The sequence below is a fragment of the Phasianus colchicus genome, chromosome 13 (genome assembly GCF_987193195.1).
Source record: "Phasianus colchicus chromosome 13, bPhaCol1.hap1.1, whole genome shotgun sequence".
In the NCBI taxonomy this organism is placed as follows: Eukaryota; Metazoa; Chordata; class Aves; order Galliformes; family Phasianidae; genus Phasianus; species Phasianus colchicus.
Genome location: NC_143448.1, coordinates 774,884 through 799,960, shown reverse-complemented (window position 1 = coordinate 799,960; position 25,077 = coordinate 774,884). Strand labels below are relative to the sequence as shown.

At 57.1% G+C, this 25,077-nt stretch overlaps 4 protein-coding genes across 8 annotated transcripts; 2 read left to right on the top strand and 2 right to left on the bottom strand.

Moving 5' to 3' along the window:
* On the bottom strand, positions 1-3,628 carry LOC149916095 (centrosomal protein CCDC61). 5 transcript variants are annotated; one of them, XM_090149662.1, is made up of 14 exons: positions 3,489-3,628; positions 2,664-2,861; positions 2,510-2,592; positions 2,285-2,439; positions 1,869-1,973; positions 1,694-1,790; positions 1,539-1,621; positions 1,335-1,450; positions 1,181-1,259; positions 878-948; positions 660-732; positions 497-563; positions 351-390; positions 1-259 (listed from the first exon to the last, which is right to left on the bottom strand). In XM_090149662.1, exons 2-14 carry the CDS (start codon positions 2,809-2,811, stop codon positions 162-164), a joined length of 1,215 nt encoding a protein of 404 aa, XP_090005788.1. In that variant the 5' UTR covers positions 2,812-2,861; positions 3,489-3,628; the 3' UTR covers positions 1-161. The 5 variants fall into 5 exon arrangements, 4 of the variants coding, with proteins under 4 accessions (XP_090005788.1, XP_090005789.1, XP_090005790.1 ...); XM_090149663.1 differs by having other exon boundaries at positions 497-560; XM_090149664.1 differs by having other exon boundaries at positions 1,181-1,229.
* LOC149916094 (uncharacterized) lies at positions 3,044-10,985 on the top strand. Its single transcript, XM_090149606.1, has 6 exons — positions 3,044-3,069; positions 3,477-3,913; positions 8,771-8,870; positions 9,680-9,931; positions 10,181-10,306; positions 10,743-10,985. Exons 1-4 carry the CDS (start codon positions 3,044-3,046, stop codon positions 9,747-9,749), a joined length of 633 nt encoding a protein of 210 aa, XP_090005732.1. The 3' UTR covers positions 9,750-9,931; positions 10,181-10,306; positions 10,743-10,985.
* Positions 10,986-11,659: 674 nt separating this feature from the next.
* LOC149916093 (uncharacterized) lies at positions 11,660-18,342 on the bottom strand. Its single transcript, XM_090149655.1, has 15 exons — positions 18,156-18,342; positions 17,751-17,812; positions 17,107-17,254; positions 16,321-16,577; positions 16,093-16,178; positions 15,552-15,625; positions 15,339-15,456; positions 15,046-15,143; positions 14,602-14,713; positions 14,308-14,420; positions 13,126-13,228; positions 12,792-12,906; positions 12,370-12,504; positions 12,003-12,083; positions 11,660-11,788 (listed from the first exon to the last, which is right to left on the bottom strand). The coding sequence occupies exons 1-15, from the start codon at positions 18,226-18,228 to the stop codon at positions 11,660-11,662; spliced, it is 1,704 nt and encodes a 567-aa protein (XP_090005781.1). The 5' UTR covers positions 18,229-18,342.
* An 84-nt stretch (positions 18,343-18,426) lies between these two features.
* On the top strand, positions 18,427-21,349 carry LOC149916092 (U3 small nucleolar ribonucleoprotein IMP4-like). Its single transcript, XM_090149666.1, has 6 exons — positions 18,427-18,445; positions 18,578-18,710; positions 18,970-19,124; positions 19,628-19,722; positions 19,873-19,943; positions 21,131-21,349. The coding sequence occupies exons 1-6, from the start codon at positions 18,443-18,445 to the stop codon at positions 21,241-21,243; spliced, it is 570 nt and encodes a 189-aa protein (XP_090005792.1). The 5' UTR covers positions 18,427-18,442; the 3' UTR covers positions 21,244-21,349.
* The last annotated feature ends 3,728 nt before the right edge of the window (positions 21,350-25,077 follow it).

The window sequence follows — 25,077 nt, the reverse complement described above, 5'->3', positions numbered from 1 at the left end:
TTGTCCCACAGAGCCACGAAGGCATTTATTACACCACATCCTGCCAGTGCTGTTCCCCCTGGGGGACAGTCGGGACACAGCCTGGGCACTGGTGGCCTCGTGGCACACCAATGCCTGAGTCTGGTCCCTCCGAGGCGAGCTTCTGGTGGCCCCTGGGGGGCTCACATGTGGGTGCCCAAGGTGCTGATGTAGGCCTGGAGTGCTTGAAGCCGGGCATCGATTTCAGACAGTGTGGCTGAGGGCTCTGTGCCCAGGTTCTCTGTGGAGGGAGGAAGGAAAAATGGGTGAAAAAAAGAAATAAGAACAAAATGGGGCCAGGAGGTGGCATAAGAGCAGGATGAGGGGCTCACCTTTCCCCTGCTGTTTGTGGCCCCTATCCAGGTGAGATGCCTGTAGGGGAAGGCACACAACCCAGGTGATGGCACACAACCCAGTTTCCCTCTCCTGGTGTCACTGTCACTCCCTGCTGTCACCACTGCCCCCCGGAGCCACTCACCACACTAGTGCTGTTGCAGGACGAAGCACTCAGTGGACTCCGGGTGCTAGGAGCCCCCAAACCCCTGCTTTATGGGAAAGAAGTGGTTAAGAAAGCAGGGATGCAAGGAGACCACGGTAGCTGGGAGGGGACTGCAGTGCTTAGAGGAAATGCCATCACTGACCTGCGGCGCTGGGGACATATGTCAGCCTCGCTGCCCGAGCTCAGTGCTGAGCGCTGGCTCTGGAAACTTTCAGCTGGAGGGAAACAGGGTTTGATGGAAGGTTTGAGGGCAGACGCCAGACCTAACAGGTGCCCCCAGACCTGCTGGGCATCACTCAGATGTACTAAGCACCCCAGGCCCACTGGGTGTCCCTCAAACCCAAAGTGCACTCCACCTACCCGAAGAGCTGCGCCTGCACCTCCTCCTACAGCTGTCACCACTTGACTCTGTCCCACGTGGCAGCTTCTGCCTGCACCCAGGGAATCATTTGCTGCAGGGAGCAGAGGTGCCTTCCCCTAGCCCTCCAAAAAAACTGTCGGTGAGTGAGGGCGCTGTGGCACGGCTTGACTCTGTCCCACGTGGCAGCTTCTGCCTGCACCCAGGGAATCATTTGCTGCAGGGAGCAGAGGTGCCTTCCCCTAGCCCTCCAAAAAAACTGTCGGTGAGTGAGGGCGCTGTGGCACGGCTGTGGCACGGCTGACCTTCGGAGCTCAGCCTCCTGCCGCCGTTGCTCACGGGCTCTCACAAAGGCTGTGGGGTTGAAGCGCGGTGGCCGTGAACCTAGGGGAAATGGAAGGGGAGGGAGAACACTGGGAAGGGGTCCCAGGAAGGTCCCCACGTCCCCATGTCCCTCACCTGCAGGAGATGGGGACCGTGGTGGCAGGCGGCCTTGGCTGCTACTGCGGCTGTCCCGGGAGTTAGAGCGGTGGCGATACCGTGGGGGGCCTGGTGCTGTGGCTGATGTGCTGTGCCTGTGGGAAGGACGGATGTGGTGAGGTGGAGATGAGGGACATGACATTGCTGTTCCCAGTCCTGTTCCCAGTGCTGTCGCCACCTTACCCTTTCCTGCACACTGCCAACTCAGCCGTCAGCATATTCACATGTGCCCGCAGCATCTTTTCAGCCGCCTTCACCTCTGCCAGCTGGAGAAGGAGCCATAAGAGAGCTGTGACAGTGCAGCGGCACGCTCATGTCCCCAGCCTCATCCTGCGCACCTCCTTGGTCATCCGCTGCTGCTCCTGCTGATGCCAGGCCTTGTCCCGCAGCCGTTCGTCCTCCAGCCTCCACGCTTCCTGCTGTGCCCGCCGCAGCCTGCGCAATGCACAGCGTGCTGTCCCTTTGTTGCACTGATAATGCCACAGAAGGGACACACGAGGCAATTGCACTCACTCGTCCCGCAGGTGTGCCAGCTCGTCCTGCTGCTCCTGCACCAGGCGTCGCAGTGTAGCCACGTCTGCCTCACCGAAGTAGGGCAACGGCAGTGGGTAGTGGATCCTGGGGAACAGAGACACCGCAGTGTCAGTGCCACCACGTCCCCAGCCCCAGGCTTTCCCCCAGCCTTGCTGTCCCCACATCACTCTCCCCAGTGTTGCAGTGCACCCCCACTGGCATCTCCAGCCCCTCTGTGTCCCCCCATCAACGTCCCTGATCCCATGCCTCCTCCTCGTTTGGTGCCCCCAGCCCCATGCTGACGCCCAGCCCCTCACTGTCCCCACGCAGCGTTCTCGGCCCCTCGGTGCCCGTGCTGGGTGGCCCCCTCTCAGTGCCCCCACCTTTTGCCATCCCTGCACGCTGCCCCCTGTCACCTGTCAAATTCAACGCAGTAGACGAGGATGAGGTACCGCTTGCTACTGAGTGGCGAGGTTGAGGGGGGGACACGTGTTGCCACCCCTGCCTTACAGCACCGCAGGGCCTCCAGGTCACTGTAGGTGAGCAGCTCCAGGCTGACAGCCTCACTGCTCTGTGGAGTGGGACAGGACGATTGGGATCCCCAGATGTCCCCTCCAGCTCCCAAAACCAGCACGGCTCACCTTCATCAGTGCTGCTTCGAGCATGCTGCAGAAGATCCCAAACTGCTTGAAGTTGCCCGTTTTGCGCGTCAGGTCCTCGACAGCTGTGGACAGGGGAGATTGTCAAGGGCTGGCAGTCTCAGGGACCCACTCTGGAGAACCATGGGCAGCTCACAGGCAGCATCAAAACGGCCCCGCCAGCGCTTGGTGCTGCAGCACTCCTCCACCTCCACCTCCAGCACAGCTTGGCTCACACTCAGCTGGATGCTGTGCTCCTTGCCACGGAAGAAGCAGTTGGCCTGCAGGCACCGTGGCTCCTCCATGGTTGCCAGAGAGCCGCCTGTGGCAAAGGGCGGCTTGGGATTGGTGGGTCCTAAGGGATGGGAAAAGGGGGATACCGGCAGATTAGGGAGACACTGGAGACGGGGGGGGGGGGGGGGGAGGGGATTGGAGAGAAGTGACTAGGGGATGGAGGGGAGCCTAAAGGGTTTGGGTGAGGGGGTCAAGAATTTGTGGAGGAAGCATCTGAGAAAGCGGAGGAAATGAAGGCGCGAGATGAGAACGCTATGGGATGGAAGGATGTCTGCAAAAGGGGGGACATAGGAGAGGGGAAAGGGGGCCCTAGGGGATGAGAAATGGGAGAGCCTGGGGGACATAGGAGAGGGCTTACAGGACGGTGGGGGGAGGGCTGCAGGGTGTTAAGGGGGGCAGGATTTTGAGGAGGGGCGTCGGGGAAAAGAGGGGACGTCGCTGGGAAAAGAGAGAGCCCGAGGGGGCCGGGGGGACTGGAAAACGGGCGGGCTGGCGGCAGGGCGAGGGGCTGAGCTTTGAGGAAAGGCAATGTAGGAAAAGGGAGGGTACGGCACCGGGAGTGCACGGGAAACGAGGGGTCTTCAGAGGTTTGGGGGGGGGGGCTGGGATTCGAAGGGAGACGCCTGACGAAAGGGACCGGGAACGGAAAACAGCGGGGCTGCAGGAGGGGATGAAGAAGGGGCACGACCTGGAGGTGGGTCTGGAGGAGGGCCTGCGTGCCGTTACCACGACCGGGACTTCGGGTGCCCCCGCGGGCCGCGAGGCTCCCGGGACGCCGCGGAGCCCGGGCTGGGAGCGCCAAGGCCCCTCCGCGTCCCGCAGCGAAACCGGGCCGCGCCGCCGCGCCGCCGCTCCGCCCCCCCAGCGATCCGATTGGCGGGCCCTGCCCCGCCCAGCACGCCGATTGGCTCCCACGGCCGGCCGGTTGCCCGCGCTTCCCCCCGCCTCTTCCTCCGGGCGCTTTCGAGCGAGTGCTGTCGCCTCCGGCCCCTCCCCTCCTTGCAGTCATTGGCTGTGACGACTGCCACTCAAGCCCCGGAAGGAGGAACGGTTGCCCCACTCCAGCTCTGCGCATGCTCGGGCCGGCAGGCGGTGCCCGCACCGCCGCTTCCGGTAGGCGGTGCTACGGTCGCGTGACGTCACCGCATGCGACGCGCGCTGGGAGCGGTGCGACCGTGACGTCAGTGGGGGCGGCTCGGGCCGGGGAAACGCGGGTCCTTGCGGGGCTGGGCGAGAGCCTGGGGCCGTCGTAGAGACACGGAGGGTCTCGTGGGGCTGGACCGGGGCGTTGTGAGGAGGACGCGGGGCGTCCTCCCGGGTCGTTTGGGAGCCCCCCGGAGCTGGGAACGGCGGCCTCGGGGGGCACGGGCCCGTTTTGCGGAGCGTCCCCGTGAGACTCGGGGAAGGGGCCGGCAGCGGTACATGGCTACAGGTCCCCGTGCCCGAAGGCGCCGCACCGCCACGGCCCCGTCCTCCCCTCGGAGGCGTCGGAGCGAGCCGGAGCCAGCAGAAGGGCACGGCCGGGACGACCTGCCGGGGCCGAAGGCGCCCGGGGAAGCGCCGGAGACCGAGGAGGAGGGAAGATGAGGCCTGGGTGCCGCTGCCGGGGTGCCCCGGTGGTGCCCCGCGCTGCTGCAGCGGCGGCTGGGGGCGGGAGGGAGGCGGCTGTGGGGTAGAGGAGGAGTGACTGGGACACGATTGCAGGGGCGGCCGCGCAGCTGCTGGAGGGCGTGGCTGAGTCCCTGGGCTGAGCCCAGGCTGGACACGGGGAAGGGAATAAGAGAAACAACGCGAAGTGGAACTCGTGGATTGAGATAAAAGCTAAGAGAAGGAAGAAAAAAGGGAAATAGTAGTAGTGTTGGTAATAATACAATGCGCGTTTACAAAACAAGAGAAAAGCAAGCAATCGCTTACCACCTTCCAACCGATGCCCACCCAGTCGCCAGACAGCGGCTGTCCCACACCCAACCCGCTCTCCTCACTGTCTAAAGTTTTTTTCACGTGGATCCATGTTGTAAAGTTTATTCAGGAAGCGTGGTTAAGGCAGAAAGGTTGAAAACCGGTGGCTCGGGACTGGCTCAGAACAACGCAACGGTTTTGTCAGTTCCAACAGTTTGTTTCATCAAGTCCCCATCCCTGCAGGAAGGATAAACATGGAATTTGGCCACGAGACTCCACCCTGCTCCACACTCTGTGTTTTCTTAGAGTCAGCATACCAGGCTCCCCTGGTGTTTGCTGACAGCTAAGGTCGCAGGTCATGTTGCGTAGGGGACTATCGTGGAACAGATTATCCAGCGCGTTCCCCCTGGGGGCTTCACCTTCTGGAACATAGGCAGTTCTGCAGGAACACGAGGAAAAAACTCCTTTGCTCTGAGGGTGACGAGGAACTGGAACAGGCTGCCGAGAGAGGGGGTGGAATTTCCTTCTCTGGAGATACTCAGGACCTGCCTGGATGCCTGCCAGCACGGCCGCTGTAGGGAACCTGCTTTATCAGGGACCTGAGGATCTCTAGAGGTCCCTTCCGATCCATACAATTCCATCATTCTCTCAAGAGCTAGACATTTCAATAAGTCACTTCCAGTAATTATTCCACGCTCTTTCACTGCGCTCCTGCCCTGCTGCCCTGCACTGATCGCTGCTCCTGCCTGATAAAGCAGTGAAACAGCCTTTGCTGCACTTTTGCCAACTGACACAGCAGTGACGTGGCAGTGCTCCTGCCCTCAGAGTCACCACAGTGATACGGATGTTGTTGTGATCCTGTCACTGGTGACAGAGCAGTGACGCGGCCTGCACTGCAGTTTTGACAGTGGTGCAGTCACTGCTGCAGTCGTGGCCTCTGTGACACCGCAGTGATACGGCCACTGTGCTCCTGACAGCTGTGACACCAGCAGTGACACCACCGCCTCTACTGTGCTCCTGCCCAACGTGACGCCACAGTGGCACGGGCACCACTGCAATGCTCGCTGCCACATCCACGTGGCAGGGCTGCCCATGGTGACAATGGAGTAAGACTGCCGCTACTGTACTCCTGTACCCATGACACCACAGTGGCACACTGCCACTGTGCTTTTGCCCACTGCGGCACCGCAGTGACGGGGACTGTGCTGTGATCCTGCGACTTGTGAAACGCTAATCCTAATGCCTCCCCATGAGAGAACAAACTACCGTAAAGAGTATGTCTTGGAGACCTTTGCAGCTACATAAGGGAGGGCATTCAAATCAGAACCGAATGATAGTTCTACTAATTGCACAGGGGAATTCCGTATCTGTGGAATTTGCAGGTACCTAAGTGGAGGCAGTGGTTCCACAAAACAAAAAGAACCCCAATGGTATAAGTAAATGTGCTTTAGCATGGGTTATGTAAATCGTATCGTTACATGACAATTTTGTATTCTCCATATTCACCTTTGATTCAGCACAATTAACAAAACTTCCACCTATGAGACATCTGCTACTCAAAAAGCCTAAGTCTCTGAGGTTAAATGTTCAGATACAGTTCCCACGTCACATAAATTTAGGGCTGTGGCACTGATGTCAAAATGTCTTAATGTAGTATAGATTTGTAAAAGGAGAACGGTGTAGGCACTTCTAGAAAATGTGTTATCACATGTACATCATCAACTGCACATACCCAGGTGTTCAAGTAGGCTGGCAGATGTTCCGCCAATTCAATTGCCAGTGCTACGGATTTAAAGATAACCAGCCCTCACCATACACTGCCAAAGGTCATTTTGTTATAATCTACGTTTAAAAAAGATATTTAAAATTAAAAAACAGCAACACAGTCATTACAAACACCTTGAGGACACGCTCGCTCAGCAGTCTTCCTTCCGTTGCTTATACGTTTCCTTGTTTCAGAGGGATGAGACCAGATTTAATGAGAAGAACACCAGAAGTGCGGACTCTCCCCTTCGTCATTCCTCCTGTGCCCCTTCCCCTGCACACCTCAGACATGACATGACAGGTGCTCTGCATCCAGGGGCCTTGGCCCGTGTGCCATGGCCACAGTGTTTCCATGTCCAGACAGCAGAGCAACACGGAATCACAGAATGCCTCGGGTTAGAAGAGATCTCGTTCAGTTCCAAGCCCTTGCCGTGGGCTGGTTGCCCCCCACCAGCTCGGTCTGGCCAGGGCTCCATCCGTGGCCATGAGCAGCACCAAGATGGAACACCCACCCTGCCTTCTGAGCAAGAATTTCTTCCTGAAGTCTAAGCAGACTCTCCCCTCTTTCAGTTTACGGCCACTCCCCCTGGTCCCATCGCTATCTGCCTGTCTCCTTTGCCTGTCCCTTCTGCCCAAGGTACCTAAAGAACCCTTCTTGTGATTTTCCACATCCCTGGCCAAGTTCAGTTTCATCTCTGCCTTGGCTTTCCTGCCTTGGCTTTCCTGATCCCATCTCCGAAGGTCTGGGCTGCACCCCTGTATTCATCCCTCCATCCATAGCCTGTACATTTCCTTCTTATCCCTCAGTTTGATCAGCAGGTCCTGCCCACCCGTCCCAGTTTCCTGTTTCCTCTGCTTGACTTCTTACATGTGGGGACAGAGAACTCTTTTGCTCTCAGGCATCCTTAATGAGCTGCCTGCTCTGTTCCATCCCTGTGCCCCTATGACAGCTTCCTAGGGTATTCCATCAAGTAATTCCTTAAACAGATGGGAGCTTGCTCTAGAACTTTGCTCTGGAACATCTGGATGTTCTGTGCTGTGCCACATGGGTGTGAGGACTGCAGAAAGCACTTTGCTTGAGGGACTTTTCGGATTTTCAGCCTCTTTCGTTCCACCCTACAAGCCTGGTAATCATTCTTCCAGTGCCTGCAGAGTTCTGCCTGTGGAGAGGGAAGATGGCGGATGTGTGGAGCCCACACCATGCCCAGCAGAGCCCCTTGCCTGGGCAGCGAGAAGCATGGTGCAGGGGGACAGGGCATGACCGGGGGGGGGGGCCCTGCAGCCCCTCTGAGACACGGGCTTGGGTCACAAGGGGGACCCTGTCCCTGCCCTGTCCCACAGCTCCCAGCACACGCTTCCCCAAGAGGTGGTAGTGAGCACAGGCACGGGCTGCTGCTCTCGCCAGCGCTCTTCTCTCTGCAGCTGCTCTGCAGTGAGGAGGTGAAGGCAAAGGCAGGCAGTGCGATAGTGCTGGGGCTGTTTGCCCCAGGAGGAGCAGAGGAGGAGTGCAGGAGCTCGGCGGTAAGCAGATTTGGATGCTTTCCTCCACATGAGTTTGGCACAGTTTCAGGGCTCCCGCTCACTCTCTGGCTGCCAGGTCAAAGCCTTGGCCTGTCTGGCCAGACCCTGCGCTGGACTTAATGTTCAGAGGTGCAGGAGACCTCCTGTGCAGCCCCTTTGTTCACACCGAAGGCCCAGCCCAGCAGCCCACCTTCAGATGCTCTGGGAAGAAGTGGGAGCCCGGGGCAGCTTTTCCATGGTGCTTGTGGCTGGGCGTGCCCAGCTGATCCCAGAAAGCCAGAGCTCAGAGGCGAGCTCCACAAGGCCCTGGGCAGCCCTGTGCTCTCTGCCGCTTCTTGTAACCACTGCGGCTTTCTTATTTGCAGTTTCCTGCCCAACCACGAGACGCCAGAATATCGCTTGGCTGAAACAGCTTCGCAGCAAGGTGCCGTACTACCATGTGGACGTGGTGTAGAGAAGTGGGAGTGTGTTACTGCAGCTCTGAATCCACATTTGCAGTGCCAGAGATCCTGCAAAGGGACTGACGTGTCCCAGATCACCGCTTCTCAGAGAGGCACCTGAGGAAGCAATATGTTCTGCTGAGGGATGGGCAGGACCATGTGAAAGGGAGGGCTGGGAACGGGTGGCAGTGGAGAGGGCTGCGGTGCTCCTAGGAAGCCTGGCTGCGAGGATGGGGAGGCAGGCCAGACAGCAGCAGCAAGTCCATGCGCAGCTGGCATGGCTGTCTTGTGGGAAGTTTCTCAGAGATGCAGCTGTGTGAAGAGCTTTCTTGTTTTGTGCTTCCAGAGGTTCGTGAGCGCCTGCTCTCCTACATCCATTTTCCTCCCATCCAGACGAGAGGCCGTAGTCTGGTGGCAGAAAAGAGGACTTCAGCGAGGGCTGTAAGGTGAGGGTCTTTGGGGACTGACAGCGTGATGCCCTGCGCTCCCATTTGCCTGTAAGGAGCCCTTGCCTGGGCCCGGGCAGCACACTGAGCTCCGTCCGGGTGTGCTGTGGCCTGGCAGAGGAGCCCGGCTCTTGGTTCTCTCTTCTTCCTTGTCACTTGAGGCTCACGACTAGCTGAGAGAGAACTGTGACACAGAACTGCCTTGTGCTGCCTGCACGGGGCTGTTCCTGGCGAGCCCCAGCTGGAGAACAGGCTCCTGCTGTTCTCCAGCCGGCTCCCTGTGCTGTTGGCAGTGTGCAGCTGCCTGCTGGGAGGAGACGTCCAGAGCAAAGCATGGAAGCAAAAGTGAGGGAGCAAGACAAAGTCAGGCTCCCTGCTCTGCAGGGCCAGCTGGGAACAGCACTGGTACGTGCTCCACGTGGACGTAAATGACGATAAGCGATGGGTTGAGAAATACAGTGCTACAGAGAGGGAGTCCTAGGCGAGCCCCCCAAACAAGTTCACCCCCTCTCTGCTTTGGCTCTTCCTTTCCTTACGGTGAGGGACTCCCCCTGCTCCCACGGCACTTTGCTTTCACGCTCCTGCCCGTGGGCTGGGGAGGGGAAGGTGTCCACAGATGCCAAGGGGCAGGGGATGGGCCGTGCTTTGTGGGGGGCACCGAGGGGCCTCCTCCCGTGCTGCACACAGTCTTGGCCTGCGCTGCTCACCATGGAGCTTGACTTGGGCCCTCCCAACCTGAGCCCCATCGACGGGAGGGCGCTGCTGGCCAAGGCAACGTGGGCTCTCGTCTGCTTCTACTTCCCATGCAGGAAAAGCAATGGGCTGCAGTGCGCCGAGCAAACCCGGGGCCTGAGACATCACTATGCTTCCTACCGGTGAGAAACACTGGGCAGGAGAGGGCCAAAGCTGAGCCGGGAAGAGAGAAAATCTGGAAGAAGGTGGATGAGGAGGAGGCTTTTTGGCACCCTCCTCGAGCAGAGGAGGAGTGGACACTTCTTCCTCCGCTGGAGACTACAGAGCCCAAGGAAGTGTGCAGCACCTCTCAGGAAGGCTTGGCAGAGGTGAGCGGTAGAGACTGACTAGCTGTGGGGCTGGGGAGCAGACGCTTCCTCCTCTGATCTCCCTGACACGGGCACGCCCTGGCAGAGCCCCTGACACCAGTGCCTTCGGTGTGGGCCTGAAGCTCATTCCACCATGATGAGTTGCTGGGGCCCAAAGGCAGCATGAGTGCAGGGGCTGGGGGAGGGCAGGCTCTGGGCAGGCAGCATCTTGGAAAGGGTGCAAGTGAGAGTTTGTCTCTGCTGCTGCAGTGTCCGGTCACTGCGGGCGAAACAGGTCCTGGCCAACCTGAAGACATACACAACGTGCCGCGAGGAGTGGAGGAAGAAGGTGGAGCAAAACGGGCTCCGGCCCACCGGTGCCAAGGAGCTCCTCAGGTGCAAATACTAGCGGTGCTGGGAGGGACTGCCTTTCCCTGACAGCCTGGTGCTGTGGAGAGCAGCGCACTCCTGAGGCTGTGCCCTTAAGCGAGAGCTGCCTTCCAGCCCAGGAGATGTCAGCAGGCAGATCTGTGGGCGGAGGGACTGGGTTCTGCTGGGTCTTGGCTCTCTTTTTCTACCCCAGAAAGACCGTCCTTCCCCTGGTAGAGCACGGACACCCAGGCATCTTGCCTGGAGGGCCCCTACTTGGCTGGCCCCAGCCCCAGGCCAGTGAGCCGCCCATGCGTCATGGCAGTGGAGCTGGGCCCTTGGCCTGGGGGTGTCTCAGAGAGTACAGCAATTCTTTGGGTCCAGACCCTGCTGGAGGTGGGCGGGATGTCTCTCCCCTCTTCTCTGTAGGCCCAGCTGAACAGCTTTTGCTTCCCTCTGACAGTGCTGGGAAGAAGATGGAGCTCCGAGAGACCAGAGAAAAGCACAAGGCCTTTGTGACAGAGCACAGCAAATTGGCACATTACAGCCAAGTCATACTACGCCCACCCATGCCGCAGAAATGACCAACTGCCATTGGAAATCCAGGAAGAAATCTCTCTAACTCCAGTGTGATGTTAGAAAGTGGCATTCCTTTATTCCTCACGATACACACCGGGCGACATGATTTGAATTTTGCCACTGACATCCCAGATGGAATAGCTAACGTTACAAACAACATGATGTTCAAAGAGACCTCACTGTGGCCTGCCGGTACTTGAGGGGAGCGTATAAACAGGAGGGGGAACGGCTGTTTACCCACGCTAGCTTAACCCGGTAATTTTCCACTGTTCTCAAGGCTCTGAAGCTTCGTATGCAGAGCAAGCAGTTCACAGTCAAGGTGGGCAGAAATGGTTACGATTCCCTGACAGTTGTAAAGTGTAGTTTCTTTCTCCCGTGTATTCTGGAGATGTCCTCGGTTCTCAGCATGTCTTCTCATGCTCCTTATTTTGCTCCGCAGCTTCTGCTCTGACTGGTCTTTTGTCTGTCCCCACACTCCCAGGAAGGTGATGCTCCTTTCGCTGGCAGCCACAGGGTGAGGGCAAAGCACTGGCCCTGCTCTCCTGCTCCACAGGAACCAGGTGTGCTCCTGCTGCAAGCCCTGTGGGGGTTTTGATGTTCTCTGGTCTTCTGCTCTGCCCACCGGGTTCTATCCTTCCCTAGCATGGCGGTGGGAGGGCCATCGGCACTTGGTGGCGGCACAGAGTTGCTTTCGGACCCCTCCTGCTCCAGCCTGCACGCCCACGGCCCCATCCGTGGGGGTCCCTGGCTCAAGACCGGCTCACTGCCCCTGAGCCAGGACGCGGCAGGAGCTGCCCACGCTTATTGCCGTAGTGGGATCTTCGCTGGTACTCTCAAATGCTCCTTTTCCCACACCTCCCTCCTCTCCTGGAGCTCTCGGTCATACTCCATCCTCCGGATGTAGCCTGGAGGAGTGAGGCAGAGGGATTCCTGGAAAGCAAGAGGGAGGCTTATTCAGCAGCAGGTAAAGGCGTGGACCTGCCTCCGAAGCACCTGTGCAGAGGGGACGGCATCAGGACTGCAGATAGGGCAGAGGGATTTGGGAAGTCCTCTGGGAGGTGCCACGGTCAAAGCAGGGCTCACTGTGCTTCCCGGTTAACTGCTGGGAAACTCTTGTTTTCCTTGCTTTTTACAAATGCCTTACCAGGTAATTTCTGCTGTATCTTAAGCTCTCCTTTTTCTCTGTTTTGGCAACCTCCCGCTCCCATGCAGCACGTGCTCTCCTCTGTTACACAAGGGGGAAAAGAACACAAAGAGTGTGTTTAGGAAAGTAACAAAAGGAAAGCATTTTGGCTTGAGGTGTCACCAGAGGACTGCTGCTGCCCACCACTGTGCAGCACTGCACGCTCAGCCTTCTCGTCTCTGACAAGCACATAGCGTCGAGGGCTGCATCTTTCTGGCCCTGAAGCCAGAGGAGCAAGCTTCTTTCTCTTGTGTTTATGGAAAAATGCATGTGTGCCCTGCACAGCCCCGTGACCACACCACTGCTGGTGGGGCCAAGATCCCCCTACCTGGCTCAGGGCTGCCATCCTGGCCTGCCAGTCCTGCAGCTCTGCCCGCTCAGCCCTTTCTTTCTTTTCCTTCTCCTCCAGCATGGCTGCCCGCAGGCGACGCTGCTCTTGCTGTAAACACAGGTAGCAGACCTCCTGGGGACACAGGCACGCAGTGCACGGAGTTAGTTTAATATCAAGGCTTGAGGAGCTCCCGTGCTGCGTCCCAAGCCCTCCCGACTGCAGCATCCTGCTGCTAACACCATTAAAGTGAAGCCGTGGGGCACCAGCAAGGAGCCTCTTCCTTCCCACGGATGCCCCACGTTCTTTATCGTCTAAGGATTCTGCTGGCAGGAGACTGATTTGTGTTGGTGATGAGGGACCAGAGGGAGACACTGCGCAGCAATTCACTGCAGTGCGGCGGTGACAAGAGAACTTCGGACCTGTCCTACTCGCTGATGGCCTTTGCAAGCAGGAATTTCAGTTTTCTCCCTGCGCTGGCGCACCGTTCTCCTCTTGCCCTCCTTTGAAGAGCTCCTCTCAATTGCTGGTAGCACACTGAAAACACGAAGCAGGCAGAGCTGGCACTCTAGCAAACACACCTGCATCTGCACTGCAGGCACAGGCTGGCAAGCCAGGCACTCGCCTTGACGCCAGCAGGCAGCAGTGCAGCAGTGCCGTGCGGTACTGTGGGGCTTTCTGGAGCTGGCAGTGCCACCAGCCCCCAGCCCATGGGCCCGGGGCATCCCGGCCTGCTGCTGCCTTCCCACCGCTCACCTCTTTGGGCGCGGGGCTCCCAGTGGCTCTCCTTGGGCGACATCGGCGGGCAGCTCCAGCAGCGTCACCGGCGGCAGCCTCCGCTGGGCGTGCTTGCGGCTCCCTGCAGGAAAGAGATGGGAAGGGCTCTGAGCTTCCAACTGCAGCTATGCCTTGGGCAGCTCGGGCTGGGAGCACTCTGTGCTGTCGGGATGCTCTCTCAGCAGCAGTCCTGATAGATTTGCAGTCCTGTTCCTAGGCGGCCTGAGGCAAACCCTTTGTCTCGTCCAGCTCTGGCTGCACAGAGCAGCCCTCTCCTCTGTGTATCCTCAGTATCCTGCATGGGTCCTCAGGCCCTGCCCTGTACCTTCGAGTGCCAGAGAGTATCCGTTTTCCTAGGACAACCCGTGGGAAGCAGGAGCTGCCGGGCAGTGCTGCAGCAGGCAGCACCCCCCTGCCTGGCCCTGGGGTCATCAACTCTTGCAGGCACTGCATAGGGACGCTGTCAGCGGCCATTGCGTCACAGGGGTTTGGCCACCAGCTCCCAGCTGAATGGGGTCTGAGCACCTCCGCCGGGAGTCTCTGACAATCTCCCCAACACGTTATGCCTCATCGGATGAGGACAAGTGGAATCTCTAGGACACACCAACTGCCTTCTGCAACCCGCGGGGCAGAGGTGGGCCTTCGGATGAGGGTGCACAGTCATTCGTCCATTCTCTCTTCAACACAACCCACTCTGCCTCCAGCACAGCGGGGCCCAGCAAGGTGCACCCAGGAACGGAGTGCAGTGGGGACTCGGCAGACCTATTGCAGCCTGGCCACGGTGCTGTCCCGGGGGCCTCTTCCACAGCCAGCCCTGGGGACGGAGCCTCTGGGGCACACTCAGCCATGTGGGAAACACGTCTCCATTCCAGCCTCCCCTCGCCTGGCACCTGTGGTAGTGAGGGTCTGGCGCCCGGAAGATACCGCGTTGTACGGGAAGACAGGGTCCCCCTCCCGATAGCCAGTAGCGTTCAGTGCCCAGGTTATATAAGGCTGTTTTTCCCGCCAATAAACGCCATTTGCCGTCCACCACATTGGTGTCAGTGAGCCGATGGACCGAGCGACCTGGGATTGGTCGCCGTGCCGTTCCCGAACCAGGTCGCCACGCCTACGATAGGCAACAGGCACCAAAGGTGCAGGGAAGCCTGGGCCAGGCCTTACCTGCTGCCCTGCCGTCTCCCTCACCCTCCTCTGCTTGACCTTCTTCCCCATGGATTTTTTGGAGCAGCTTGGTTGACCCCTGAGTGCCGGATGGTGCTTGGGAAAACTCTGACCTGGAACCAAGGTGAACACAGGGATGGAGCTGACACGGAGCCTCCCCAAGCCCCATCACATGCAGCAGCAAAACCCCCACCCGAGGCACGTGGCCTTGGGGCTCTGAAGAGTTGGCAGTGCCACCAACCCTCATCCTGCTGCTTCTGCCCCCCACCTTGCTGCTGCCCTCCCACCGCTCACCTCTTTGGATGCGGGGCGCCGGGTGCTGGCTCTCCTCGGGTGGCTTTGGTGGGCAGCGCTGGCAATGTCACCGGAGGCAGCCTCCGCTGGGCCGTGGGGTGCTCGCGGCTCCCTGCAGGAAGGACACGGGGAGGGCTCTGAGCTTCCAACCTCAGCCATAACTCGGGCAGCTCGGGATGGGAGCACTCTGTGCTGTCGGGGTGCTCTCTGCAGCAGCAGTCCCCGATAGACTTGTGGTCCTGTTGCTAGGAGGCCTTTGGTCCTGTGGCAGTGCTCAAGGGAAGGAGCACTCGGCAAGGGATGCTTGGGGATGGGGCGGAGCGGGGAAGTGTCCTCCAAGCTCTGCAGCTAGGAGGCACAGGTGTTCCTCGGGCAGCCTTGGCCTCTGTCCTCTGGTAGTGCGGAAACCTGCTGGCCCATGTGGGGACTCATCCATTGCTTTACCTTCTTTCTCCTGCTCCTTAGACACGTCTTCCCCGACTCCCCCTTCTTCAGCCTCAAACCTGGACTTCAGGCCTGCTAACAGCTGGCTGAAGATACCACTGGACAGAAAATGAAAGGAAGTGAGGCTGACGGCAGTCTCTCACCCAGACCTGCTGTACACCTGCACTCTGGCTGGGAAACACCATCTGATGGCGTCCCCACAGAGCCCATGCAGACAGCGCACCAGCACAGAGTCTAACTGCCACAAGGACAAGGTCATGCCTTGCCCGCGTCCACCCGCCCACGAGCCTCACTTGTCCATAGGCGTCCTTATGTGCTTTTGATTCCCTTTTCTAGCCCTGTCCCCTTTCTGGTGGCGTGGTGGCTGTCTCTTTTGCTGGTGCAGGTACTTATCCTGGTAGCTCCGTGCACCTGTGGAAGGAGACACATAGAGCATCTCTGTGTGCATACAGACGCGGGAGGTGCAGACTTGCCTAGCCCCAGCTTAGGACGTGGGCAGTCTTTACCTTCCTTCCCGTCGGCTTCCTTGTCAGAGGAAAGCTCTCTGGCTTTTAATTCAGGGTGTGGCTTAATTTTAAACCTAGAAGAAGGAAGAAGACGCGTGCTGGAAAAAAGGGTACCACTTCCCTTTGCATCCAGAGACAGAGCCCCGCAGGGTGCCCTTACAGCCACCAAGTCCCTCATCTCCCCAGTTCTCCACGAGGAAAGACTTAGATGATGTTTCCTCTAAAACAGTGGATGCTTGGGAAGCTGCCTTTTGCAATGCTATTTCCTGTCCCTCAGCCAACACAGGGAACGAGGAGGCAAGACTCTGTAGGACAGGGTGCCAGAATTCCTCTCCAGGTCCAACCCATGTCGGCAACGGAGCGCAGCCCCTCCTGCACATGGCTCCAAGTGAGGGTGTCCAGAGCGTAGAAGAGCGCTCTCACGGAGGTGACACGGAGCCCTTTCTCTATGGGACCTGGCCTTGGGAGCAGGCAGTCTGCCAGCGTGGCCCTGCCAAACGGCAGCTGAGAAGCCAAGGACTACGCAAGCCCATGTACTCACACTGGAAGCACACGGATGCCCCCGGGACGCACGTGGAAAGCAGCCGGTTCCTCGCCTGATAGCACACAAACCTCTGTCTGCGGGTTCTGCAAAGAGGACAGAGTCGTGAAGGTGAGGCTGGGAAAGGATCCCCTGTCCCACAGGGTAGCAAGCCTGCCCAGTGCACGGCACGGCTGGCCCGAGAAAAGAGAGGACCTTGGAAAAAGAGCCGCAAGACGGTAGACTTACAGCGAGCAGGCACTTCAGCGCAGCTCCTGTCTGATCAATGGCAAGGAGAAACTCCTCACGGTATCTCATTGTGAGGATCCGATTCCGGCTCATAAGAACCCCAATGCCCTTGAAAACAAGGTCATAGTCCTCTCCCAGCCCTGCGCCCCAGCTGAAGAGGACCACGATGTCATTCACACACTCCTTCACCAGCTTCTCTGGCAAGGATGTCTTCAGGGACAGCTGGGAATAGTCCAGGGGGACGACTTCGAGATCATCTAGGAAAGAGGAAGAGTCAGGCAGGCAGCAACACAGCAGGCTGAAACAGGCCCTGAGGAGCCAGTGCTGCACTCCGGGCCAAACCCACAGCACTCTGAAGCCTGCGGGGTCAGGTGCGAAGCACCTGCCTGGAGCTGGAGGGAGCTTTGGAGCTGGCAAGAATGCTGCTGTGTTCCTGCACAAGCTCTGGTGCCGACTGCACATGGAGTACCAGTTTCCTGGCAGTTTGGGTCAAAACCAAAAGCAGCTCCAAAGCATTTCCCTCCGCATGCACTTGTCCTAAACAGGACCATAGGGAGCCCACAGCAAGACAGGTCAGAGGGGAGGGAGGGATACACTGCACGCAGTGCTGCTGTAAAGCCAGCACCCCCAGGCAGACACCCTTTGCACATCTAATACGCAAAGGGTGTGCACCCGGTGAGATGTTCTCCTGGAGAGCAACCGTCAGCTTTCTCGGTCACTCCTCCACAGCAAATTCACAGGCTGGCACCGCTGCAAGGGCCAGCAAAGCCTGTGCCAAGGCCTTACCAGGAATGTCGCTGTTGGTGTAGATGAGCCCCTGGGCCTGTGCCACTCGTTGCGACAGGTGGAACCTGGGGACGATCATGGGCCTGGTCCCCTCGCAGATGCGCTTTCTCAGGATGTAGAAAGTGCCAAGGACGTCTACGGCCACAGCCTGGAGCCAGCAGAGAGCAGAGGAACACAGATGTAGGTTTGGATGGACAAATGTGCTCCGTCTGCTCTGGAGGTGCAGAGGAGAAGGAGGGGGCTCTTCCGAAAGCTTTGGGTCAGGGCCCCCGACGAGAAGGCCGTGATTCTTTCTCCTCTTTCCCTCATAACACAGAAGGAAAGGAAAAGCCAAACAAACACCTTGGAGCTATGCACGGACTTCAGGGTAGGGCGCTGAGCAACCGCAGAAGCCCTGAGAAGTGCCCCAGACTTTCTGCTGGCTTCTGCCTTCCAGCAGGGAGGGATGGTAGTGGCCAGGAAGGCCTGAAGCCTCTTCCGGACAAATTCCCCACTGGCACCAGCTGCTGAAGCAGCTCCGTCACACCTCACTGACCCTCCAGGGGTTTCATCAAAGGGAACGGATGGGGTCACTCGATGGCATCATGGCTGCAGGGACTGCTGACAGCACACAGATACCGGGAGGAAGGGGAGGGACATCCCACCTTTTTGAGGGCAAACTGCTGAATCATGTACTCAGATGTACTGTCCCAAATGCTCATGACCTCTGAAAAGCAACAGAGAGACGTGTCAGACCTGAGCCCGCCACCCGCCTCCGTGAACACCACCCTGAGACAGCATAGCTCGGTGGAAAGGGAGGGCCTGGGTCTCCAGTGCAGGGCACTTCAGGTCTCTGGAGACGCAGTGGAGGTACCAGTGCTACCAGCAGGACTCCTTCCTGTTCTTGGCCTTCTGCTCCCTTCCCCTTCAGGTCTCCAGGGCCTCCCCCTTTCCCAGGGACTTCCTCCCACTGCTCCCCCTCAGACACTTGGGGCCCCCACGATTTTTCCCCAGCCCATAATTCTGAGATCGGGTGTCCTGCACTGGCAGCAGGACTCCCAAAGCCATACCATCCAGGCTGAGCACTCGCAGCGCTGGCAGCTTGACAAAAGGAAACTGCATCGCTATATACGGGCTTCCCATTTGGAAACTCCTCTGTACTCTTCAACCTCTTCCTCCTCCTCCTCCACACTACTGTGCAGCACACAGAGGAACAGGGCAGTGTGCCACAGCAGCCGTCATTGTGATGTAAGGTGTCCCGCCGTGACATCACCAACCCAAAGGAATCCAAGCAGCCACGCCTAGTTACCCACTGATAGAGAGCAGACACCCTTTTCTGTGCCACCTTTCTTGAAGAATGGTGAATGAATGGTGCCCCCCGTGGGCCTGAATCCACACTAGGACGTGGGCGAGGAGCTCGTTGGGGTGGGTGGAGCATTTATTGGCACAGTCGAGGTAGTAGGCATGGCTTCTTGACCTGCTTCACCCCCAGGAGCTGTGCCTGGTGATCCCAGGGGCACGGCGGCTGAACAGGGGCCGGGCAGAGGTGGGGGCCCTGGTGAATGCGTGCCGGGCAGCTGGCGTCACTGATCTGCTGGTACTGCATGAGACCCGCGGACGGCCTGGTGAGATGGGGTGGAGACTTGGAAAAGGGGGGGCCCACAGGAGGTGCCCTGTGCTGGGGGAAAACGTGGTGTTGAGGGGCCTGTGTTGGGCTGGGAAAGGGTGAGGCTAATGGGAGGGGGAGGCTAGTGCATGAGGGGTGGGACTAACCGGAAAAGCGTTGGCTAACATGAAGGGGTGGAGCTGTGGGGAGGTGTGCAGGACTAAAGGGAATGGGCACGCTGATGGAATGTGGCCTCTCACTGATACCACTGTCCCCAGATGGGCTGGTTCTGTGCCACCTGCCCCATGGCCCTACAGCCCACTTCACGCTGAGCGGGGCTGTGCTGAGGCATGAAGTGGGGGGTCTTGGAGGTGCTCCCCTAGGAGCACCGCACATCTTGTTGCACCGACTGGACAGCGCACTGGGACGTCGGGTAAGGGGACGCAGAGGCATTGCAGGACACAAGGGGAGCAGGGAGGGGACATGGGTATGTGGAGATGTGGGGTGTGGGGTTGATGGGGGTACCGGGGAAGTGATGGGCACAGGGACACTGGGACTTCGGAGGACACGGAGATATGGGGTTTCACGAGGACATAGAGGGATGTGGGGATGTGGAGGGATACATGGCGTAGGGGATGTGGGGATGTTGGGAGACATATGAGAACATGGAGGGACATTGGGATGTTGGGGGACTTGGGATGTGAGGGACGTGGGGGACATGGAGGGACTAAGAAACCTGGAGGATATGGGAACTTCGGAGAATATGGGGAGCACTGGGGGAATGTGGGAACGTGGAGGGATGTGGGGATGTAGTGGAGCATGGTGACACGGGAACAAAGGGAGGGATGATGAGGGACGTGGAGACTGGGACAGTGGGGAAACTGGGAGGAACGTGGGCAGCACATTGTGGTAAGTGTCCTTGTGCCTGTTCATCAGCTGGGGACCATCCTCAAGCACCTGTTCCCTGTCCCCCGGCCGCAGACCCGCCGCGTGGTGGCTTTTGCCAACGAAGACGACGTCATTCTTGTCCGGTGGGAATGCAGGGTGACCTGGGTGGGACGGGCACTGGGAAGGATGTCACATGTACTTTGGGAGGCAGTGGGGATATTGTGGAGGCACGGGGGATGTGGATGGGGTTAAAGAACCTTGGGAACTTTTAGGAAACAGTGGTGTCCTTGCAGGAACCATGTTTACCGGCGCCAGGGAAAGACAGTGGAGCTAGAGGAGGTGGGACCCCGCTTCCAGCTACGCCGTGAGTGTTCCCAAGTGTCCCCGTGGCCTTCCCAGACCCCTCAGCATCTTCTATCCCTTTCCCCGAGCCCTAGTGCTTGACACCCTCTGTTTATGTCTGTGCCTTTTGTTAACCCTCATTTCCCTCCACGTGTTCCCACATCTGCAATGTGTCTCTAGGGTGTCCCCAACATGTTTCCTGTCCCCTTGTGTCCCTGCGTTCCCCGTGCCTGTTATCTTCTCACGTATCCACAGCATTTCCCCACAGCCCAGTGTTCTCTCATTTCCCAGTATGTCCTCCATGTGTAGGTCTCCAACGTTTCTCCCATGTCCCCAGCATCCTCCTATGTTCCTGGTTGTGTCCCCGCATGTCACGTGTACCCCACATGCTCCTATCTCCAACATTTCCCCCATGTCCTCATTGTCCCCAGTGTTCCCCCTTGTCCCTGTTTGTCCCAGCATGTCTCCACGTCCCCATATCGCTAATGAAGACATTCTCCATGTCTTCATTAACTTTCCACATCCCAAATATGTTCCTGTCAACTGTCTTTGTGTCCCCAACATGGCTCTGTGTCCCCCAAATCCCCATGTCCCCCATATCCCTGTGTCCTTTAATGTGGCCGTATTCCCATATTTCCCATGTAACCCCATGTCACTGTTGTGTTCCTGTTTCCCCATCTCCCATCTCTCTGTCCCTCATAACTCCATGTCCCCATGTTTTCCATGTACCTTCATGTCCCCAGTATGTTCCCCTCGTGTTCCCCATGTCCCTCGTGTGTCCTCGTGCCCCAACCTGTCTTACCATTTTCCTGTGTTTCCCACATCTCCATCACATGTCCCCATGCCGCAACAGGTTCCCATTATGTTCCCCGTGTTTCCACCATGTCCTTATATCCCCAACGTGTCCCTTGCATTCCCATGTCACTGGTGTGTTCCCATTATGTCCACCATGTCCATAGTGTGTCCTTGTGTCCTCAACCTGTCCCTGTGTCCTCCAGATCGCTGCATCCCCTTGTCTCCCGTGTATCGGTGCGTCACCATCGCGTCCCCCATGTCCCCCCCCATGTCTCCGTTGTGTCCCCGTGTCCCCGTCGTGTCCACCTCTTCCTCATCTTCCCAATGTATCTCCATTTCCCCACCATGTCTTTATGCCCCTGTTGCATCCTATGGGTCCCCATCATGTCTCCAATGTGTCCCGTTTCCCTGCAGCCTACCTGATCCGCCTGGGGACCCTGGAGCAAGGGGATGCTGCTGATGTGGAATGGCGTTGGCACCCCTACACTGCCACTGCCCCCAAGCGCCACCTGCTGAGTGCCACCTAGTGCTGTTGCCTCCCGTCGCCCGCACCACTGGCATCCTGCTGGCTCAGATGACGTTTTCAATAATATGTTTTTTCCCACTTTTTCCACACTAAAATCAAATTTTTCACTTGTGGGTCTTCAGTGTCGTCCTGTAGGGGTAGAGGGGCGCTGCCTTATAAGTTTAGAGATGCAGCTCTTACAGGACATGTTGGATGAATTCTGCAGGGGACAGAGGTGCCACATAGGGTGGGGCAGTTGTATTGGCTCTATAGAGTCCCTGGGGTGTAACTCCATAGGAACAGCAGGGACCCCTGTGGGTCTGTAGACCCTCCAGGCTCTTTGCAGCTTCTTCTAAAAGAAATTCACAGGCGCTGCCTGTGAATGCCAGGGCAATTGCAGTTCCCCTCTGGATGCTGCCCATTTATGTGGAGATTTTCTGGAATTGCTGACAGAAGATTTCTGCTTCTCCTTCATCCAGAGGTTGATAATAGCCAAGGCAGTGCAGCCCTTACCGAATTCTCCACTCATCCTCATTCCTGAAAGCTACTTATCTGTTCTTCAGAAACTTTTGTTTTCTCAGAGACCAGCTCTGTACATATGAGCTGCACATTCTCACAGGGCATCCTTGTTCCTTCCTCATTCTCCTGCCACTGTGTCTAGCAGAGCCCGTATCCCTTTTGCAGTCCCCATTGCAGTACCCCAGGTGAGCGAGCTGTCCCACCCCCTTCTATTATTTCCAAAGCATCCCAGCAGTGTCAACACACGGGGCTGTGGGTGCTGTGTTGCCATACTCAGAGATGTGCGAAGACGACTCTTCCTTCAGTGCCCCCCATCTCCAGGATATGACAGTGTTTCTCTGGGGCATCCTGCTGGGCTGCAAGCTACCCACCAGACAAATACACCTTTCCTGTAGGATCTTTGGGCTATCGAGGAGTTCCATGGAGAAGGCGTCCTACTGATAGGCCTGTAGAAATGAATCTGCATGTGGACAGCTGCAAGGAGCTGTCTGTGTGTCTGCCTAGAACAGGAGAGTTGAGATCTTTTAAGTATTCTGAGAAAAGCTGAGGAATTTCTTGTTCTGTGCTTTGGAATGGGATTTGCCTGCTCTCAGCAATATCTGATTTGTTTCTCAGGTAATGTCTTCTTGTAAAGACTCTTCAGCTCAAAGAAGTGTAAGAGCCAGGCAGCTGAGAGCAGAGCTGACAGATGCACCAGGTCTGTTTACTCTGCACTAAGGTAGAGTCCCTTTACCTATCCAGAACAACAAAAATCCATGACTACTGGAGGAGGGTTTTGAGAAAGAGAAAGACAATAATCCTAGTCCTTCTGAAAACCAGTCTTCATTTTGAACAAATCAAACAGGACACAGTTCGTGTAGCAGCGCTTTGGTCAGTCTGGACAGGACAAGATGAAAAAACATGCTATAGACTGCCTCCTAGAGGACTGGGAGCCTCAGGCAGAAAGCGCCAGGGGAGACGCAAGGTCAACCCTGAGGGGGGGGAGGGGCTTTGGAGTTGAGGATATGGGGATCTGAGGCTTGCTATACTCCAACTCTTGGCAGCATATGAAGCAGTCCAGGCAGCTCTGGAGGTGGTTGGTACTGAAGCACAGCCCCTTTTGGCACGTGACTGCCTGAGCTGGGCTGGATGTTCAGAGGGAGAGTTCCTTCCCCACGTCATGCAGCTGGTGCTATGTGGAACTCATGGCTCGCGCTGACCACGCAGCTGGGGGTGGTTACAGCAGAGGAAGCACAAAAATTGTCAGTGCAGTGGCAAGCCCATCTGGGCTGCTGCGTTGTGGCGGGATGTCGCTGCCCAGGTAGAGAATGCGATTCATCACATAAATGCCCTGGTGTCCCAGAGTTGTGCAACTGAAGAGCATCAAAACAACCAGCAGGTGGATTGGGCTGCTAGGATTGAAGTGGCTCAGATAGATCTTGACAGGCAACTTCAGGGTGAGCTATCTCTACCTCGGTTGGCCTATGTCATCTCAGGCCATCGGGGAAGGGATGTTGCACATAGGTGGGATCGAGAGGTGGGCTTGGCTCCTTGAGTGCGCAGCTGGTCTTTGGGTCCCCTTGGGTGCCCTGCCCAGGCCCTGGGCTGTTCCCCACTTGGCAGCCCCAACCCTGTGTCTCTGGAGCTTGCTGTCCTCCAGCCAGCCCCCCCTGAGCTTGGCGAGCAAAGCATGCACAGACATTTACCCACACAAATGAGCACACTTGTGTGCCAAACTCCCAGGTCTTTATTTAGTTTTATAAGAAGTTTATATTTAGAGTTTAATAAGAAGGCAGGGCAGAGCACAACGATCAGGCAGAGGGCCCGTCCTCTCTGCTGCAGGGGTTGTGACACCGAAGGACATCCCGTGTTTGCTACCTGCCCCAGGGCACTCAGGGTCCTTCAGGGTCCTTCGAGAGCCTCCCAGCCACGTCTCCCTGGCTTGCTTCTGCCTCTCTCCTGTCCCAGCTCTCACACTGCTGGGGAATATTCCAGATGGTACCACAGTAACAGTGCTGGGCAGGGAGTTTGGGGGCTCTCTGCTCTAAGCAAGGCAGAAAACTGGAGTTGTGGGTCTGAGAATTACCTGAAAAATATATGAAGATTGCTTACCACCTGAGGCGACTGAACATTGGTACTGAAATGTTAGCGTTTTCCCATTAGCATTTTTTTTTTCTTCGTGTTTATAAATACCAGAGAAAAAAATATTTATTTCCCCTTGGACTTGACAGTTCTCTGTCTCTTATGCAGTGCACTTTGTCTCTGCAGCCCTGCAGGTGTTCCCACCTGGCCTGATTCAACAGTCCATGCTGGAAGTCACCTTTCCAGCAACTCTCTGTATGTGCACACTTCCCGTTATTCTCCAGATTTCTCTTCCACATACTCTTTGGTCACTCACCAATCCAGCTGCTTCTTGGAACTGTAGGGATTTTAAGCTTGCTCATTTAAAGTGCTCTTTCTCATTGTCCCTATGGCCATAATTATATTTCTATTTATGATTTGCTGTCTCTCTGTGTCAAATGTTCCTTGTACAGTTATACCTTATGGAAGGTGAAACTCAATGGAGGCTGCTTGGATTTGGTTGACAGTTGAGGACTGTGTTTTCTTGCTCTCATACTTGTTATCAGTTTTACCTATAACAAAGCAACAACAACAATCAAAACCAATGCTTGCGTGCAGCCATTTCTCCAAGGAAGCAGGTGGAAGGTTGTGCAGAGGAGCTGGAACACCCAGACTTTGGTGGAAAAGTCTGCTGTATGGAAAAGTGAAGGAAGTGGCTGAGGAGGAAAGTGGTGGGGAAGGGGAGGTGAGGAGCAAGGCTGGCTGCAACATCTTGTCCAGACCTCCTTAGGAGGCAGCCTGGAAGACTGTAAGATGCAGACAGCTTCCATCACCTCTTTGGTTAGAAACATAATGAAAAATACATTTAAATATGAAAAATTCATTTTTGTAAAAACCTCCATGAGACATAATTAACTGTAGATGTCTTGAAGATTCGAGGAATCTTGCTAGGTCTGCCTGCGCTGTAATGAGCCCCACAGCGCATTGGGTGTCGTGTCCATGAACTTCAAGTTCTGAGGGGAGGCTGATGGAACCACACGAGAAAGTGAACTCAGAAGGAAATGTTGTAGTTGTCTTGAGTATTAACTGGTCCCCAGCAGTACCAACAAAATCTCCTCATGGACTTGTTAGAGCAGATAGTTGGAGGCCATGATTGCAGTTAAGAGGGAAGCACTGGGCAGGTATGCGATGCTGAATAAACTCCTTGGTTTGTTTGATGAAGCAGAAAGGCCAAGCCCTGGCCTGCAGACCCAGGGAAAGGAGATCCATCCCTTACACGTGTCCCAGAGTTCTCCCA